General features: G+C 43.0%; 1 protein-coding gene across 1 annotated transcript in view; it reads right to left on the reverse strand.

Moving 5' to 3' along the window:
• LOC115041222 (mucin-5AC-like) overlaps positions 1-14,208 on the reverse strand; it is a gene marked incomplete at its 5' end in the record, with an annotated part of 32,044 nt that extends 17,836 nt beyond the window's left edge. The window contains 27 exons of the mRNA XM_029498549.1: positions 2,127-2,313; positions 4,636-4,679; positions 4,785-4,935; positions 5,083-5,211; positions 5,949-6,105; positions 6,293-6,532; positions 6,637-6,816; positions 6,941-7,051; positions 7,262-7,400; positions 7,566-7,717; positions 7,884-7,987; positions 8,475-8,527; positions 8,715-8,970; positions 9,053-9,179; positions 9,260-9,354; positions 9,438-9,602; positions 10,219-10,356; positions 10,752-10,821; positions 10,973-11,083; positions 11,171-11,309; positions 11,444-11,561; positions 11,644-11,769; positions 12,295-12,523; positions 12,973-13,079; positions 13,170-13,260; positions 13,390-13,504; positions 13,940-14,208. Coding sequence (XP_029354409.1) covers positions 2,127-2,313; positions 4,636-4,679; positions 4,785-4,935; positions 5,083-5,211; positions 5,949-6,105; positions 6,293-6,532; positions 6,637-6,816; positions 6,941-7,051; positions 7,262-7,400; positions 7,566-7,717; positions 7,884-7,987; positions 8,475-8,527; positions 8,715-8,970; positions 9,053-9,179; positions 9,260-9,354; positions 9,438-9,602; positions 10,219-10,356; positions 10,752-10,821; positions 10,973-11,083; positions 11,171-11,309; positions 11,444-11,561; positions 11,644-11,769; positions 12,295-12,523; positions 12,973-13,079; positions 13,170-13,260; positions 13,390-13,504; positions 13,940-14,208 — 3,803 coding nt within the window. The remainder of the gene's footprint in view (positions 1-2,126; positions 2,314-4,635; positions 4,680-4,784; positions 4,936-5,082; positions 5,212-5,948; positions 6,106-6,292; positions 6,533-6,636; positions 6,817-6,940; positions 7,052-7,261; positions 7,401-7,565; positions 7,718-7,883; positions 7,988-8,474; positions 8,528-8,714; positions 8,971-9,052; positions 9,180-9,259; positions 9,355-9,437; positions 9,603-10,218; positions 10,357-10,751; positions 10,822-10,972; positions 11,084-11,170; positions 11,310-11,443; positions 11,562-11,643; positions 11,770-12,294; positions 12,524-12,972; positions 13,080-13,169; positions 13,261-13,389; positions 13,505-13,939) is intronic.
• Positions 14,209-18,753: the final 4,545 nt, after the last annotated feature.

Here is an 18,753-nt window from a genome sequence, read left to right on the forward strand (position 1 = left end):
TTGAGGTGTGGTTTCAGTTGTGGTAGAAGGTGTAGTAGTTGTGGTAGTACTTGGTGTCGGCTGAGGTGTGGTTGTTTCAGTTGTGGAAGAAGGAGTAGTAGTTGTGGTAGTACTTGGCGTCGGTTGTGGTGTGGTTGTTTCCGTTGTCGTAGAGGGTGTAGTGGTGGCAGTAGTAGTTTTTGGTGTTGTACTCGTAGGTGAGGTATTTGGACATTGACAACATTTGAATTTGATCTCGTAATCAAAACATTCTTGATCAGGCCCTTGTTGGTTGTTGTTGCATATGAGACCAACGTCTTTGTTGCAAGTCACTGCTTGACCCACCTGTGACATGGAAAGTGTTGGGTAAAGTACAGCTCTACACTCAACTTCTGTGGGATGTGAGCAAATGTGATAACCAGCAGAAATAATTTTCTGGATAGATTCATCTTCTCCACCCTCACGGCCAGCTGTTGGATTTCCAAGATTGATCCATTCTGACCAGGTGCAAGTCATATTTTGTCCACCGGGACAAGGTGCTGGTGTCGTTGAATGAGAAGTAGTTGTGGTTTCAGTTGTGGTAGAAGGTGAAGTAGTTGTGGTAGTACTTGGCGTTGGTTGAGGTGTGGTTTCAGTTGTGGTAGAAGGTGTAGTACTTGTGGTAGTACTTGGCGTCGGTTGAGGTGTGGTTGTTTCAGTTGTGGTAGAAGGTGTAGTACTTGTTGTAGTACTTGGCGTCGGTTGAGGTGTGGTTGTTTCAGTTGTGGTAGAAGGTGTAGTAGTTGTGGTCGTACTTGGCGTCGGTTGAGGTGTGGTTTCAGTTGTGGTAGAAGGAGTAGTACTTGTGGTAGTACTTGGCGTTGGTTGAGGTGTGGTTGTTTCCGTTGTCGTAGAGGGTGTAGTGGTGGCAGTAGTAGTTTTTGGTGTTGTACTCGTAGGTGAGGTATTTGGACATTGACAACATTTGAATTTGATCTCGTAATCAAAACATTCTTGATCAGGCCCTTGTTGGTTGTTGTTGCATATGAGACCAACGTCTTTGTTGCAAGTCACAGCTTGACCCACCTGTGACATGGAAAGTGTTGGGTAAAGTACAGCTCTACACTCAACTTCTGTGGGATGTGAGCAAATGTGATAACCAGCAGAAATAATTTTCTGGATAGATTCATCTTCTCCACCCTCACGGCCAGCTGTTGGATTTCCAAGATTGATCCATTCTGACCAGGTGCAAGTCATATTTTGTCCACCGGGACAAGGTGCTGGTGTCGTTGAATGAGAAGTAGTTGTGGTTTCAGTTGTGGTAGAAGGTGAAGTAGTTGTGGTAGTACTTGGCGTTGGTTGAGGTGTGGTTTCAGTTGTGGTAGAAGGTGTAGTACTTGTGGTAGTACTTGGTGTCGGTTGAGGTGTGGTTTCAGTTGTGGTAGAAGGTGTAGTACTTGTGGTAGTACTTGGCGTCGGTTGAGGTGTGGTTTCAGTTGTGGTAGAAGGTGTAGTAGTTGTGGTAGTACTTGGCGTTGGTTGAGGTGTGGTTGTTTCCGTTGTCGTAGAGGGTGTAGTGGTGGCAGTAGTAGTTTTTGGTGTTGTACTCGTAGGTGAGGTATTTGGACATTGACAACATTTGAATTTGATCTCGTAATCAAAACATTCTTGATCAGGCCCTTGTTGGTTGTTGTTGCATATGAGACCAACGTCTTTGTTGCATGTCACAGCTTGACCCACCTGTGACATGGAAAGAGTTGGGTAAAGTACAGCTCTACACTCAACTTCTGTGGGATGCGAGCAAATGTGATAACCAGCAGAAATAATTTTCTGGATAGATTCATCTTCTCCACCCTCACGGCCAGCTGTTGGATTTCCAAGATTGATCCATTCTGACCAGGTGCAAGTCATATTTTGTCCACCGGGACAAGGTGCTGGTGTCGTTGAATGAGAAGTAGTTGTGGTTTCAGTTGTGGTAGAAGGAGTAGTAGTTGTGGTAGTACTTGGCGTCGGTTGAGGTGTGGTTTCAGTTGTGGTAGAAGGTGTAGTACTTGGTGTCGGTTGAGGTGTGGTTTCAGTTGTGGTAGAAGGTGTAGTACTTGTGGTAGTACTTGGCGTCGGTTGAGGTGTGGTTTCAGTTGTGGTAGAAGGTGTAGTAGTTGTGGTACTACTTGGCGTCGGTTGTGGTGTGGTTGTTTCCGTTGTGGAAGAAGGAGTAGTAGTTGTGGTAGTACTTGGCGTCGGTTGAGGTGTGGTTGTTTCCGTTGTCGTAGAGGGTGTAGTTGTGGCAGTAGTAGTTTTTGGTGTTGTACTCGTAGGTGAGGTATTTGGACATTGACAACATTTGAATTTGATCTCGTAATCAAAACATTGTCCCAGAAACCCTTGTTGGTTGTTTTTGCATATGAGACCAACGTCTTTGTTGCAAGTCACAGCTTGACCCACCTGTGACATGGAAAGTGTTGGGTAAAGTACAGCTCTACACTCAACTTCTGTGGGATGTGAGCAAATGTGATAACCAGCAGAAATAATTTTCTGGATAGATTCATCTTCTCCACCCTCACGGCCAGCTGTTGGATTTCCAAGATTGATCCATTCTGACCAGGTGCAAGTCATGTTTTGTCCACCGGGACAAGGTGCTGGTGTCGTTGAATGAGAAGTAGTTGTGGTTTCAGTTGTGGTAGAAGGAGTAGTAGTTGTGGTAGTACTTGGCGTCGGTTGAGGTGTGGTTTCAGTTGTGGTAGAAGGTGTAGTAGTTGTGGTAGTACTTGGTGTCGGTTGAGGTGTAGTTTCAGTTGTGGTAGAAGGTGTAGTAGTTGTGGTAGTACTTGGCGTCGGTTGAGGTGTGGTTGTTTCAGTTGTGGAAGAAGGTGTAGTAGTTGTGGTAGTACTTGGTGTCGGTTGAGGTGTAGTTTCAGTTGTGGTAGAAGGTGTAGTAGTTGTGGTAGTACTTGGCGTCGGTTGAGGTGTGGTTGTTTCAGTTGTGGAAGAAGGAGTAGTAGTTGTGGTAGTACTTGGCGTCGGTTGTGGTGTGGTTGTTTCCGTTGTCGTAGAGGGTGTAGTGGTGGCAGTAGTAGTTTTTGGTGTTGGACTCGTAGGTGAGGTATTTGGACATTGACAACATTTGAATTTGATCTCGTAATCAAAACATTCTTGATCAGGCCCTTGTTGGTTGTTGTTGCATATGAGACCAACGTCTTTGTTGCAAGTCACAGCTTGACCCACCTGTGACATGGAAAGAGTTGGGTAAAGTACAGCTCTACACTCAACCTCTGTGGGATGTGAGCAAATGTGATAACCAGCAGAGATAATTTTCTGGATAGATTCATCGTCTCCACCCTCACGGCCAGCTGTTGAATTTCCAAGATTGATCCATTCTGACCAGGTGCAAGTCATATTTTGTCCACCGGGACAAGGTGCTGGTGTCGTTGGCAGAGAAATAGTCGTGGTTTCAGTTGGGGTCGAGGGGGTAGTGGTCGATGTAGTACTTGTTGGCATCTGAGGTGAAGTATTTGAAGGTGACGTCGTTCCTGGAGTAGAATGTGTTGTCTTTGGTGTAGTTGTTATTGTAGTACTGCTTGGATTGGATGTTGTGCCACATTGTACAGTTTTGCAACATTTCACTTTTATCTCATAGTCCAAACAAATGGGGGGGGACTGTAAGTTGTTCTTACAAATTAGTCCTTCATTGTTACATGTCACTGTTTGCCCTAATTGTTTTAATGGAACCCCTGGATAATGAACAGCCTGACACTCTACTGCCACTGGTTTCTCACAAATATCATATCCTTTGTGTATGATGTTTTTGATGGTTTCATTATCTCCACCTTCGGGCCCATACTTCGGGTACTCTGAACTTATCCATTTTGACCAGAAGCATAGTTTTTCTTCGCATGGTGTTTCAGTAACATGTTTTGTTGTTGTAGGTTCTGTCGGTGGTTTTGTTGTAGAAATTGGAGGTTCTGTTGGGCAGGCATCGTAGTCACAACACAGAATTCTAATTTGGTAGTTGAAACACAAAGGTAGTGGTCCTGATTGGTCTTCATTTCTGCACGTCAATCCCTCAGCTATATCGCATTGGACCACTTGTCCCACATTGTCAATGGAAACATTCGGCAGTTTTTCAGCTCTGCATTGGATCTGGCTTGGTTTGTCACATATTTTGTGTCTTGCTGCAACGATCTTTTCATAAGTTTCATTATCTCCTCCAGGAGTTCCCAGTGTTGGGAAGCTGACGTCATACCATGGTGACCACTCACAAGGTTTGCATGTCACCGGCCCTGTGGGTACATAATACAGACAATCATGCGGTAAGTCTTATATTGCACAGCTGATTGTGTCCTCAGGCTCCAAGAGGGATAATTCTGACTTACCTGATGTAGTTGATGTAAAAACAAAAGTGCTTGGAGACTGGCTGGATAGAGTCGTAGTGACAGTGGGCGCGAGTGTAGTTGTTCCACATGGGTGAGAACTCTTATCAATGGTACCATTCTTCCCACACACTGCAGTGATACAGTTACCATGTCCATCTGTTGTGTTATAGATGGTTTCGCCAGGGAGATATTGCTTTCCATTATATGTGCAAGTACAGGCTGTAAAGGAAGGACGCGTATTATTGACACAGTCACCAATCTATCGTGCATTTTGACCGTAAATTCTCACTGAACCTTTGCATACCTTGAGCATCGTAATGGCACGAGATGGTCATTGAACTGCATGTACTTCAAGAGAAAAAACGCATTGAACATTGTCATTTAGAATTTTTCTTTTTCCTCTTCAACCTGTCATACTTCCCTGAGTGTCACATGAAGACAGTCAAGACCTACCATGTTTGACAGTTATCAGTCGTTGGCACGTTGTCCCCATTATCATAATGTCTCCCTTCATTATCGTAGCAGCCACATTTTTCTTTTAAAACACATTTCATTGCATCCTCATCAAAGTATGGCTGCTCAGGAGGACATTTTGGATAGCAACCTAATAAAAACAAACAAAAAACAAGAAACTGAAATGTACATATTATTTCAGGGACATCTCAATGACTACAGACAAAAAAAATGAAAAATATGCACAATAGGCAGTCTTAAATATTTAGCTTGATTTGTCATAAAAAAAATCCTTTACCTTCTAATGGAGGTATTTGTGTAGAGCAGTTGCCTGAGGGGTTCCTGCAGGTTTTCATACAAGGAGCTCCACATGGCATGTAGTGCCACTCGCATTCACCAGGGGGATTGTAGTAATCACAGAAGAGAGCTGAAAAGATATCAAGACTTGTTCAACATCAGCATGATCTAGACTTGGAACAGTCAGTGAGCATACTGGTGATTTTGTATTCAGGAAGGCTCCCTCTTCTGTTCTCACTTTCTTCTCCTCAGTTACTCCTCTGCCTCCTTCAGTGATAGTGGTACGTGTCATAAATGCCGGTTATCGGTTGATGTGGAGGAGAGAATTAATGAGTTGGAGGTGCAGCTCCGCACCGTAGCTAGTCCAGTTTATCGTAGTGTAGCTAGCCTGTCCCCTGTAGTCTGTGCTGTTCGACTAATATGCAGCTCCTACAGCCACTCAAAGGCTTCACGAGCAGCTGGGATCTAGTCAGGGTGACTGAGTGACTGACCAACCAGTTCATGTTTCCAAAATGTTCTCCCCACTCAGCGACACACCCGCCCAGAAACCGACTGAAGTTGTACAACACTATTCTGAGGAACGTGAGTTTGGCTACACTAGCAACCGTAGTTAAGTGCATCCCTGGTACCAGAGTGGGCGACGTCCAGTCTAAGCTGAAACTGCTGGATAAGGATAAGCGTAAATACGGTTAGAAGTTAGAACTGATGTCGGCAGTAACAACACCTGCCTACGCACCTTTGGACTGTTGGAGGAAGCCATGAGGCACAGGGAGATCCCCTAAACTCAGCACAGTCCCATTTGCTATCTTGATGTCACAAATATTATTATTATTTTTTTAATATTATTATTATTATTTTGTTACTTACGGCAGATTTTCGGGGTTCTCCATTTTACACAGACACCAGCTTGATTGCAAGACTCAGCATAAGCGGCCACAGCAGTGCAGAAACACTCGCAGTCTCCACCGGTGTTGCACGCGCATGAATCAAACACGCATGCTTCGTAGAATGTAGTGGGATCCACCTGTGGTTTGTGAGGATGCATTAATGAGTCGAAAGGTTCAGAAAAAGTGTTGCTCCATGGAACAAAATGGAGGAGAGGCACTGTTCAAATAATTAGGAGTCATTCAGTGATTTTTAATTTGTTGACATATCATTTTCTGCGTCTGTGTTAGAAGAACTGAAAGAACTAAAACTTGTCTTCAACCTACAATGGAGTGGCAGGCAGAGAAGACTTCACTTTGGATGATGCTGCACTGTTTCTTGGCCCACGACTGCCTGTATGGGTTGCTGGTGCAGGGGCTGTTGATGCTCTCGGCATCAGGGCAGCTTGGTAAATCCTTCCAGCTGTTGCCGAACACCAGCGGGCTGACCACCTCAGCATGGCACCTTGTCGTGAAGTCATTGTTTGCGTTGCCGTCATAGCTACCACACAGCCCACACACATGACCCTGAGAAAGTAAAGCGCTCTTTATTGCGCTGACTTGAATATCAAAACAAAGATTCCACATTCTTTCGCATTTGAAGCGTCTTACTTCACATAGCTCAGGGTTACCTTATATTTTGGACTGAGTTTGATGAACAAGCTGGTCTTCCTGTCCCACATGAGAATGAGACCATTGTTGGCTTCAATGACCAGGTAGTTACCCATAGTGCTATAATGGAATGGGACTGTGTCTTCATTTCCACTTGAGAGCAGCTGGTAGCTTCCCTCTGTTAGAACCAGCTGTGCCCCCTAAATAAAAGAGCAGCCACTGTTGGTCATGTGGACAAGAAATCAACGCCGTATCAGAAATTCACAGGCAACGGGGCAACATTAAACCTTCAGTTTTTCTGAAGGCTTTATCTTGAGTCTTTACCCCCAGGAAGATCTTGATGGTCTTGGAGCAGGTGGTTCCTGTGGTTCCACATGGAACGTTCTCAGTGATCACTCTGAAGGTGCCATTACTCTCAGCACTGCCACAGAAGTCCTGAGGAAGATAAAATTGTAAAATGTTATTAATGATCACGTTAGATCGATATGCACTTAAGTTGTCGTGTGTTTTAATGGTCCATTTCTACGTTTAGTCAATGACATTCAAGAGTGTATTTTATCCCTTCGAGATCAATGTGCATTTTATTGTTTTGAATCCTTCTCATCCTTGTGTGAGCGTGTACTTAACTTTCATGCACTTTCATACCTGAGTAAGGACGTATTCACAGCTGCCGTCAAAGGTGAAGCGCTTCTGATCAAAAGTCATGTAGTGTCCAGCACCGTAGACAGAGCAGGTTTTGTCACACTCATTGGAAGTGCACTTCCATTTCCTATCTTTACATGTGCTGCAAGCAGATACAGATCAGTTGGAATTAGTTCGAAGACAACACATTCTTTTCTTTTCAGTCATATATATGGTTGAACCCCCCCCCAAAAAAAAAAAAAAAAAAAAAGTACCCAGCACACCTTTTTTTCTTGACAATATCTCATAACTGTTGTGATTCACCCACCAGATGTTGCAGTCCACTCTGGTGGTCTCTCCAGGCTGGTAGACGACACCATTGTGAACACAGGGACAAGCTTCTGGCTTGATACAGCCTCCTTTACCATCTAATACCTTCCCAGACGGACACATGCAACCAGATGTACAGCCCGTGGTCACCTGGAAAATAGATCAGATTTACAATCAACACACAGAAGTTGCATTTCTGCTCCGTTCTGCTCCGTAACCTATGAAACATTAGTATAACCTAAATGTTTGTTCTAGACAAACTTACGCTGTGTTTTGTATGTGAATTCTACTTTATGTTGAAGAAAGGGTGACTCACACAGGCCATGTCTAATGTGCTGCAGCTCTTTTGACATTCTGTCCCTTTTGCAGCTGGACCGAGAGCAGAACAGTTGAAGAACTCCATTGGAGAAACACAAGCAGCTGAAAAAAAAGGAGTCGTTACTAAAAAGTCATACTTTGTTTGTATTAAGTAATGCACTCAGGGAGGGGTAAAAAAAAAGACGAAAACAGTAGAAACAATTCCTGTGAATCTGTTAATCAGTTACACACTACCTTCAAAAATATTTGGGGGGCCTTTTTTTTTTTTTTTCCTCTTTACTTTCTCTTCCTGAGTCCTATTCCAGGCCTCCAGCATGCTAACTGTGGTAAACATCGTCCCCAAGGGGCAGGAAACATCACTACTTAGAGGCGATAGCCTGTAGTGTAGAAACAGTGGTGGCCCAGTACTCCAAATCAAAACCAAAAAACTGTTTGGTGCTGTTGGCTGCTGGGTTTTCACAGCTGATCAGTTTCGTATCAAATGTTTTAAAGGAAGAATATTAAAAAGGAAATGAAATTCCAACATTTTTAGTTAGAGTATGTTGGCTCCAAATTGCATATGTTTGTTATTCTGTATCACGTAATTTACCTGGATCCAAATTTAACTCTCCAATGCAGAACATTTTGCCCTCTTTGCAGGTGCTAGTGGAGGAGAAATACATATTCAGAATAAAACTGGACAGTACACAGTTTAAACATTCGTAGTAAAGATATTAACCTAAATCAAATTGTGTGGCAGGTCAACAAAGGACAGAGACTACAGAGCTGCTGGAGCATTAAGATTATGATATTGTAATACTGTAAATGAGGTGCAATATGTACTTCTTACCACATGACCCCCTCTTTGTTGATGACCTGCCCAGGAGGTATCACTGAGCCTTTGTCATAGCAGGGACAAGCTTTAGATGGGACACAGCTCCCAGAGTCATCCAGATAAGTTCCCTCAGCACAGAGGCAGCCATCGATGGGTGGAAAGGAGAAGTGGCAGCTGAGATCTGTGCTGTCGAGGCAGCGGCAGGTGCCACCGCTGGATGTGATGTTGTAGGAGTACACCATGCTCCTCGGGCAGGAGCTGGCATATTTTCCTGAGGAGGCCGAACCACAGTGTCAGAGGAAAATGCCAGTCAGGGATGCCATACGCCTGCTTCACTGTTCCTCTGTACTCACCACAGATGGTTTTCCTCCAGTTGCCGATCTGAATTCCTGAAGCTGCACAGGCATGGACGTATGAGGAGATTGCAGCACACATGCAGTCCTCACTTCTCTCACAGTTGCAGCTGTCATAAATGCAGTGCTACGAGGAGACATTATTTGTGAGGTCGTGCCACAGGTCGGGATACAGGAGCGTGTGAAAACTGTAGCTGCGAGACTTACCTCTTTGTAAGTGTCAGGACTGATTTCTGCGTGACAGGGGGCAAACAAGCCGTTGGGATCACTCAGCATGGAGCACCAGTGCAGGGCGTACCTCTCTGTCAGTGACACACAAGGCACAACATCAGTATTTCTGACCAGCCCATGAGGATTCTCAAAGAGTAAAATGAGTTAGGCCTACCATTTTCCACACTGAGACTGCAGGGATTCTCAAAGTTACTCTTAACATCTGCACAACCAGCATGTGTCTTCCAGCTGTTGACGAAACCGGCTGCTGTGGCGTCTGGAACACCACTGAGTTTGAGGAAGTCATCAGCCTGATTGCTGTTGAAGTTTCCACACAGACCTGCAAGCAAACAATATCATGTTAATTACACGCCTAAGCCCGAGTGTCCCGTGGGATAGACTCACCACCCAAATTTAAACTGTTTGAATTCTGAAAATATATGGTGGGATTCTTCTCCATTGATGTGTGGTAGCATTAACATCGACGTACGGGAATTGTCATATTTCGATCATATTTTGGCCACTATGTGATTTAAAATCAATGACAACACAAGTACATGTTATCTGATAATCTGAGCATTTTGTAAAAATTCTGTTCATGCAGTCTCTTTTTCTGGACGCAATCGGGGTAAAATACGAATCACATCTCATGGATCTCTTTTCATACTATGTTCTTCTGGGCAGTCAACATCAATGTTCATCAATGATGAACATGATTCACACAGCAGCTATATTACTATATTTCAGGTTTTCTCTGACTAACTAGAGTTTTGTGGTGATTCAAGTTAAATGTTTCAGTGAGCAGAAGTGTCCTGCTTATTTACCAAGAGCTGCTAAATAAATGGTATGGAGGAGAAAGCGCAATGTTTCCACGTTAAGCGGTTGCAATGATAAATCTGTTTCGGTTCTGTGCTACATTTTCTGCCTGCACATTTAGAACGTTTTTGTGAACTTACCACAGGTCTTGTCCTTGTAGTCACTGGTCACTCTGATGTACAGCTGCATGACAGGCTGCAGCTGCACCTCCAGCAGCACACCAACAGATGTCTGGACCAGGAGGTAGAAAGATGATGCTCTGAAGGTGGCAATCCCAGCTGAGGGTTCAGAGAGAGTTTCTTATTTACAAATCTGGAAAGGCTCAAATAGAATGATGAGATTTTTCTGCTGACTTGCGAGAAAAATAATGAATGCAGCTTAGAGCTACTGTCCGTAACAACATGCTGCATGCTGTCAGTTTGTCCAGTGACTGACGTGTTACTCGTTCTCAATCTCTGTGGAGATTATGACCCAGCATGGACACATGATGTCGCCACTCACACTTATTCGTCTACCATAATTAGGAATGGGGAAGCAATTCAAATACAGTATTTATCATTCATCTAAACTGCTCGCTGTACGGAGTGCATATACTTTATCAAACAGTGTGTATAAATAAAGATAAAACAGAATGAGGTCAGAGGTGATTACAGAACTGTGGAGGGACTCTTACCGGCAGAAAAGGGTAACTGAGCATAGATGCCATTCACAAAGACCTTGCCATCAGGCTGGATGGCGACCACCTTTATATAAGAGGAGACAAGATGTAACTGAAATGTTGTAACTGTTGTACTCAAAATCTTCAAGGATTATAAACTTTTTTTTTTTCAGTCGAAAAAGTAACAACAAACAGCCTCGTGTGCATGCGTGTGCGTGTCTGTGTATTATACTCACATTAGCCCCTCCAGACAGACCTAAGGTGACAGACTTGAGGCAGGTTTCACTCTCGCTCAGGCCGCACTGCACCAGCTCTCCCTGGATCACGAACTGGGTTCCACTGCAGTCCTGACCACGCAGAAACAAAAGTTATTAGCGACAGAGCAGTAGCTTCAGAAATGCCAGCAGCTGTTGTGTTTGAGAGATGTCCTCTACCTTGGCCAGAATATAGGAGCAATCCCCATGAAAGGTGTAGACCTTGCCGTCAAACGTGTTGACGTGCGCTCCTCCCTCCACAGAGCAGGTTCCTGGACAGTTTTCCTCTGTACATTTCCACCGACCACTCTCGCAGACACTGTCAAAAACCACCAGAGGAAACCATTCATTCATCTGCAAACGTCTCCACATCAGGCTACACAAGACTGATCGGCAAATCCACTTTTTCACAAAGGTTAATGTTCCATCAACACACGGACACCTTGACTGTACCATTTTTTGCAGTTGCTGGTGTATGAATCTCCATGTCCGTAGATCTTGTTGTTGTAGCTGCAGGAGCACTCGCTCAGTGGAACACAACCCTTTCCATTTAAATCATCCAGCACCGTCCCTGAAAGCGATCAAAGTTCTATATAAATTAAACGTGTTTTGTGTGTGTGTGCGTGCGTGCACTTGTGTCCACTCAGCTGTACCTGCAGGACAGAAGCATCCATCGATGCAGTGGTTGTCACAGGTGTGGCTGGCCTCTGGGTTGGAGCAGGTATCAGCACATGGACTTCCACACTCTTTGTACTCCATTTTGTCCGGACATGACTTCCCTGTGAAGACACCACATAGACGACATTCATTCACAGACTGCAGTACTGTAGGCTCCTGGTTCCCATCTCTTAACAGCCGGCTCACAGCTCTGATGTAAACGCTCCTTCTGCACAACTCCTTGAGGCTGACCTCATCTTGTGGATGACATGGTTTATGAATCACCTAAGAAAGGCATTCAGTAGCAAAAGTTTTAGTTTTCCAGTAGCACAATGCTTGGGGAAACACATCCCAGTGGTGGCGAGAGATTTGTTGAACGGCTTGTTGTCAGTTAGACAAACTGTTGGCCCATTACAATCTTGCACAACGCTGGACAAACATGAGAATGTTTTATATCTCTTTGTGAAAGGTGACAAAAATATTGAAACCCCAGCTCTTACTTTTGTTGTCTGCGTACTCAATATGGAACAGAAGTCACGAATAGCTTAAAAAAATAGTTTATTAAAGAAACAAAAAAAATATTTGAATTTGTGTTCTTTGAATTGCACTAAAACATTTAATCAGCAGTGACTGATGCCTGTACTCACAGCAGAGCACTTTGGTCCTCCAGTTGTGGGGTTTACCACCAGCATGGACACACTGTCTGGAGAATTCAGACACTGTGTTGCACAGACAGAGGGGGCCTGGGTGTTGGTTGATGCCATTGCCGCAGTGACAGAGGTCTGCAATACAGGCAGAAGTGAAGGCAGCAATGTCCAGCAGATTGTGACAGTTGTTGAAGGCTGGTCCTGTGAGGATCTGTTCACACAGAGGTTTCTGCAGGACAGACAGAAAGACAGAGACCAAAAGTTATGTGGGCGCACCAAAGAGGTTTAAATATGAGATTTCAATGAAGATGGAAATCATAAATTCTCTATAAAGACTTCTCCCAGACGTGTTCATTTTGGTAACAATGCTGATGCTAGAAACATGGTCAATGATTATCTGATCAACATAGCAACCAGCTTGTTAAGAGTCCAAAACCTGCAACCACACCATGTGGTGAGATAGCTAGAAGTGAATAAAACAGATAAAACTAAAACTGTATATTTTATTTTTGACTATACATACAAGGAGAGTCAAAGAAACGTGCTTATGTAGTGTAATATGATACGATATGCATTCGATTGAAATACTTATGACAAATTTGGTCCATGTTTTTAAACTATACTGCACACCCAAAACAAATAAGGCACGCTAATGACTTTTTCCAGGTGACAGCTCACCATGTCGTCGCAGTTCTGCACTGATTCCACTGTGTAGTCAGAGCAGCTCTCGGTGGGGCCATCCATTTTCCAGAAGTTGGCAAAGTCCACAGGGGAAATCTTTACTCCTGTTGGGATAATAACAAAGTTAATGTCAAAGGTCTAGTTCACTGGCCACACCCACACTGACCTTCTAGTTAAAGTGAGTCAAAGTGTACCGTGACTGTAGAACTCGTTGTGGAGCTGGACCCCATTAAAGTCTCCACAAAGACCACAGGTTTGGTTCCTGTACTTCTGGTCTAACTCCACCTGAGAGGACAAAAGCATGTACACATTAACACGCACGCACACACACACACACACACACACACAGATATATGCTTGTACATATGAAATACTGTATATACATGTATGCCACACATGGCTACACTATCTTACCAGAAGAGAGTCCTCCCCGTTCCAGATAGCAACTAGTCCCAGTTTTGCTTTGATTTTGATGTAGGTGGGAGTTTTCTCGACGAACACTCCTGCTCGACTGAATGGGAGAACAGCTCTGCAGAAAAAATGTGCGTGTCCCGTTATCTTTGTTTCTATCTGTTGATCCTACTAATGGAGGTCGTGAACAGTACTATCTAACCATGTATCGTGTACCAAGGTATTACATGGCAGTAAACCTCAGTACACAGTAGAGCTGAGGATATTTACTGTGGTGGTTGGTACTATTCTGTGCTGGTGGGGATCATTTCAGTCAAAAATAATACAAATAAAAGTTTTACTTTGTTCATAAGCAAACAAAGTTTTTTCCCTCTCAACATTTTTTTTTTCCAGCAAAAGTACTTCATAGCACAATACAAACTGATTTCTAACTAAGAGGTTCAATTCATGTTGTAGAGAGCACGAGTTCCTATTCAACATGATCCATATGAAGCATCTGGTCTAAAGAAATAACTCAAAGTGTCAAGTGTCAAGTGTTTTTGGGTGAACTTACGAGGTGCCATCAATGACCACTGAGCCCTTAGAGAGCTCCACCACGGTACCCTCCAGCTCCATAATGATATTTTTGATGATGGGATGGCCGTCAGCCTCCTCTCTCCTGAGCTGGATGTTGAAGTCCTTGTAGGTGCTCCTGCATGATGAAGTCAGGATGTAGTTGCAGGTAGAGTGCAACTGGTAAACATCCCCATCAAAGGTCTTAAAGTGGAACTTGCCCCACGTACTGCAAACCTGGCTGTTGTGAATGGGATTTACACCTGCAGAGACAAATCAGGATGTGTTGACCAGCTCGGCTGTTAAATACTTATTCAGTCTACAGTCTCAGGAGTATCACTAACTGATGCACTCACCTCTTATTTTTTCAGGAAACTGGAATAAAGAATTAACAGAAGCCTCTGTTGGAGGAAAGACGTAATTAACAATCAAAACTCAAACTACATTAAAACACAATAATAAAATAAAACATTGTTTTAGCCAATTGCACTATCCCATGTTGCATGTCAGGCTGCACAATATAGTGAGTATGATATATATATATATATATATATACCGCTTTGCCAAGCAGCTGCAATGGCAGACAGGGTCAGCCATAGCAACCACTTTTTTGCCATGGCCATTTGCTTCTTCACAGGAACACTGAGGAAGATGGGAGGGAGGCCTGATTCTTTATACCAGGGGGCAAGGACCTTAGGTGAGGGAGTGGCAGCACTCAGCACCACAGCCTCATGCTGATTCACGCCTGCTGGTCTTGCCCAATGTCGCATGCATTGAATGTCTCACCCTGCTTCATGCACCTGATGTGGAGGACAATGTTCACCTTACATCTGTGAAGCAGATCAGCTGATACCTGAAGGCCACAGCCTGTACTAATGTGCAATCAGAGTCCGTCTGATGGAGACATTTACATCACACAAACTCATTACCATATGGATGTGTACAACACTCAGATGATCAGTAGATCTTTGTAATTACATTTATTTTAGTTAACTACAATATAAAGCTCAAACTAAAGTACATACATGAAGTTTTAATTTCAGAGGCAATAGCAAACCTAAAGCGTGATGATTATTTCATATTTTAAAACACAAGCTGTATTTCAAAAATGTGAGAGTCGCTCTCGATCTCCTCTAAAGCTCTACCTCCAAACGAGTCAAGGGGGCATCCCTTCTTCGTCAGTTTATTGAGCCGCTCTCTGCCGCTGAGATTCTGGTGGCGTCAGCAGACAACTCCATAGAAAGTGCCTGATGCAACCAAAGTATCACAGAAGGTCTTCAGAAATGCCTCCTTCTCTCCAAAAGACCTCCGTCTCCTGAGCAGATAGAGTCTGCACTGACTGTGTGCCTGTGTCGTTACATGTTCACCGGGGTTAGAGCAAAAATAGCTCATAGTTTGAATTTTCCTCAGTGTACTATATTAACGTACTATATTTTAACCAACAGTTGAATATTACTTTCTACCAGTGAATGAGTCAGCGAATGATATATTTTATATTATCATGAATAGCGAAATGGTATTGCTGCTATTCTATTGGTGATCGAGAAAGAAAAATCCAAATGCAAAACTGTATACAGATAACATCAGCAGGAAGTGAGAGAATATTTTATTTTGAAATTTTATAGAACTAAAAATAGAAAACATGATCGGGGATTTGAAGGGAATTTTAGGACGTATAACTCAAAACCGACCCCATGCTCTGCGTTTGACTGATCAAAGCCAAAGTTCAGTATCTAAGAAGAATTTATGTCATTATTCAACTTCAGGTAGAACGCACCCAAAACGTCCGACTCTGATCTACATCTGCTGATAGACCACGGCGGTGTCAGGGCCGGATGCTTTGTGTCTGGTCCACTTCTTGTGTTATTCTAAACTGGTGATTGACTTCCATACCTTGATTTGATCCACCTCTGTCTGTATATATCTTTCCTTCTGTGCCACTTTTCTGTCAGCAGTCCAGTGTCTATTGTCCTCGTCTTAACTGATCAGTGTTGTCCAGTGAACTTGTACCTCTGCTGTGTAGTTTGGATTTTCCTGTTTTTTGACTTTTCGACTAGTCTTGGAGTGTTTAGTGGGAAGCAACTGGATTTCTTTATCTTGTTGGAAGACATTTCGCTTCTCATCCAAAAGGCTTCTTCAGTTCTTTTGGACAAATTAAAATGACTCAAGAACTCTTCTTCCCTGTGTTCCCTGATTTGAGTCCACCTAGAGTGTGCCTGATAGGCAGTCAAAGACCTATTATGTATTGAATATGAAGCTTTAGATATACAAAGACATCGTAATAGTCACTACAGTACTTTTATTTGCTTTGCTTTTATACATATTTTGACTCAGGCGATAAAAGCTTAAACCTATCTGGGGTGTGTTCAGATCTCTAAATGTGATTAACATTTTTGCCTTTTGTTTTCTTATCGCCGGCAGTCATCTTCAACAATAGCAATACTCAATAGTGACTCAACGTGAATGGAAAGCTGAGTTTACTTAAAACCACTCCATTTCATTACAGATCCATTAGTATTGTTTTACGTCCACAAAATTGAAAATATAAGATCAGGAGCCTGTACCATGAAGCTGGATTAGCATGCCCGGATCTCTTTTCATTACCCGGCTTCACTTACCCAGATAATCTGGATAGTAGGTGTCATGAAGCAGGTTATCAGCTCTAATTGAACCCAAACGTTTTCCTGTCAAGATCAGCGCACGTTCACAGAAAAGGGTTGGAGTTTGCTGTGTCTGACCAATCAGCGTGGAGAAGACGCAAAGAGCAGCGTGTTTCATGTTGGAGGAGCAAAGTCTGATATGCTGAAAATTCATTCATTCATTCATATTCAGCCACTTATCCGTTTCTGGAGGCAATCCCAGCTCACACTGGGCGGTCACAGTCAGCCAGTCCATCACAGGGCCCGCACACATATATATTTTAATATTAATTCTCACCCACATCGTCAACATTGATGTGTGTTTCCCATAAATTAACGTTTCAGATTTTTTTCAGCACTTGTTTGACAATTTGAACCTCATTCATTCAGTTACAACCCCGTTGCAGCAAAAAGGACTGGGGAGCGAATGGAAAACAAATATAAGAACATAATTCCAAGTGGTCAGTAGCTCTACTATAATATCTAATAGGCTGTCTATAGATTCATGTTGGGGGCTATAACCAACCTGTGCAAAGCTGTACATTTTTTACACTGTATCTGTAGCTCTATGTTTTTGGATGATCACAATGGCAATGATCTGATATTGTTTGTAGCCCACAGTAAAAAATGTGACATGAAAAGGAGGGGAGGTCCTACTCAGGATTACAGTCCTGCAGAGGAGCTGATCCTTTAAAATAATGAGGGGGGAGTCATATCAATCAGTGTTAAAACACAATTATCCACTTACTGTGAAAACTATGGTGTCTTTTTTGCACAGTGGAGAAAACTGTCACCAAACAATGCATTCAGAAATTATAACACATGCCAACTCTGGGGCTGCCCTCAGCCCACAGAGACAGGTGAAATGGGTCCTGACGACCCCAAAGGTCAATTCAATCCTGACGCTGGTTTGGAGAGTCAGTTTGAGGCCCTGCACCAGGGTCAGGATAGGGGGTCATCAAATGGTTCCAGCGCCCGCATCGGTGGGCTCAGACTTGTGTAAAAAACAGGCAGGTCATTTTCCAGAAAGCTGATTGGTCAGCTCTTATCCAGAGCTTAACATGCTCCGGAGCAGGTTAGGCTTTCCGTGTAAGTTACCATGGCAACCTACCCCGATAAAAAGTAAGCCAGCTTCGTGACAATGAAGACCCACGTTTAACCTGGAAGGTATCTCGCTGAGCTGAAATCCAGCTTCCTGATACAGGCTCCAGGTGACGTGGGTCTGCTCTGGGCTGCACAGCCAAGGGTGGAGCCCTGCTATCTACACAGCACTAATCAACTGTTTCAGTTCTGCTGTTTGAACCCTGTTGGCTCATAGAAGGGTCTGTGAACCACACCCACAACAGAAGTTCATTATGACTCCTGCAGCAAAAAGCATCCTTGAAGAACAAAGAAAAATACATTTTACTTTTGTATGTGATTTCCCGGCATAATACTCCTTTTCTTTACCAACCATTGCAGCCAGTAATACTGTAAATCATATTATAGTCTGCCAGTTTTTTTAATCAAGCAAAATTCATTTTGGTTTGATCACTAAAATCTATTCAATTCTAAATAGTAGAGTTGGTGGCTATACTCAAGTAAAATGATCCAGACAAGTTTTACTGTTGCTGAAGGGAAATTTGTCTTGGCCACAGTATTACAATCAGTTATTGACATAAAAAAGACAGTCTGGATAAAACATTCACTCAATTGTAAAAATGAAAATGCAAAGAAAAAAAGTACTCATGTCCAGTTTTATTGATGCTGAGACAAATGATAGTTTTAATTATGGCCTTCTGAATCTTTCTCCTGAATGCAGCAGTTCATATTCAGAAAATAGAAGCTTAGAGTCTAACCTGGTTTTTGCTGTTTGTCTGCGTGACAGTTCATACAACATTTATACAAATTTGCATTGTTTACTCTACAATTTTTTCATGGCTGTTTCATACATGCGCAAGCTTATTTTTCTGTTGGGTCATCAGGTCACCAAATCAAGCTGTAATTCCATAATAGAACATGAAAGAAGCCTCACACAATGATAAATTGTACCTGTATATTTTGATTAAAATACCATGGCAGACTTGTGTTCAAGGAAATATACGTGATGTAATGATTCAGTAAAGCAGAAATACTTTAGGGTGTGCATTCTGGTTTGGCTCTGACTAGAGAATAATGCAGAAAAAATTGCACAATA

Source organism: Echeneis naucrates, chromosome 3 (assembly GCF_900963305.1).
Source record: "Echeneis naucrates chromosome 3, fEcheNa1.1, whole genome shotgun sequence".
Taxonomy (NCBI): Eukaryota; Metazoa; Chordata; class Actinopteri; order Carangiformes; family Echeneidae; genus Echeneis; species Echeneis naucrates.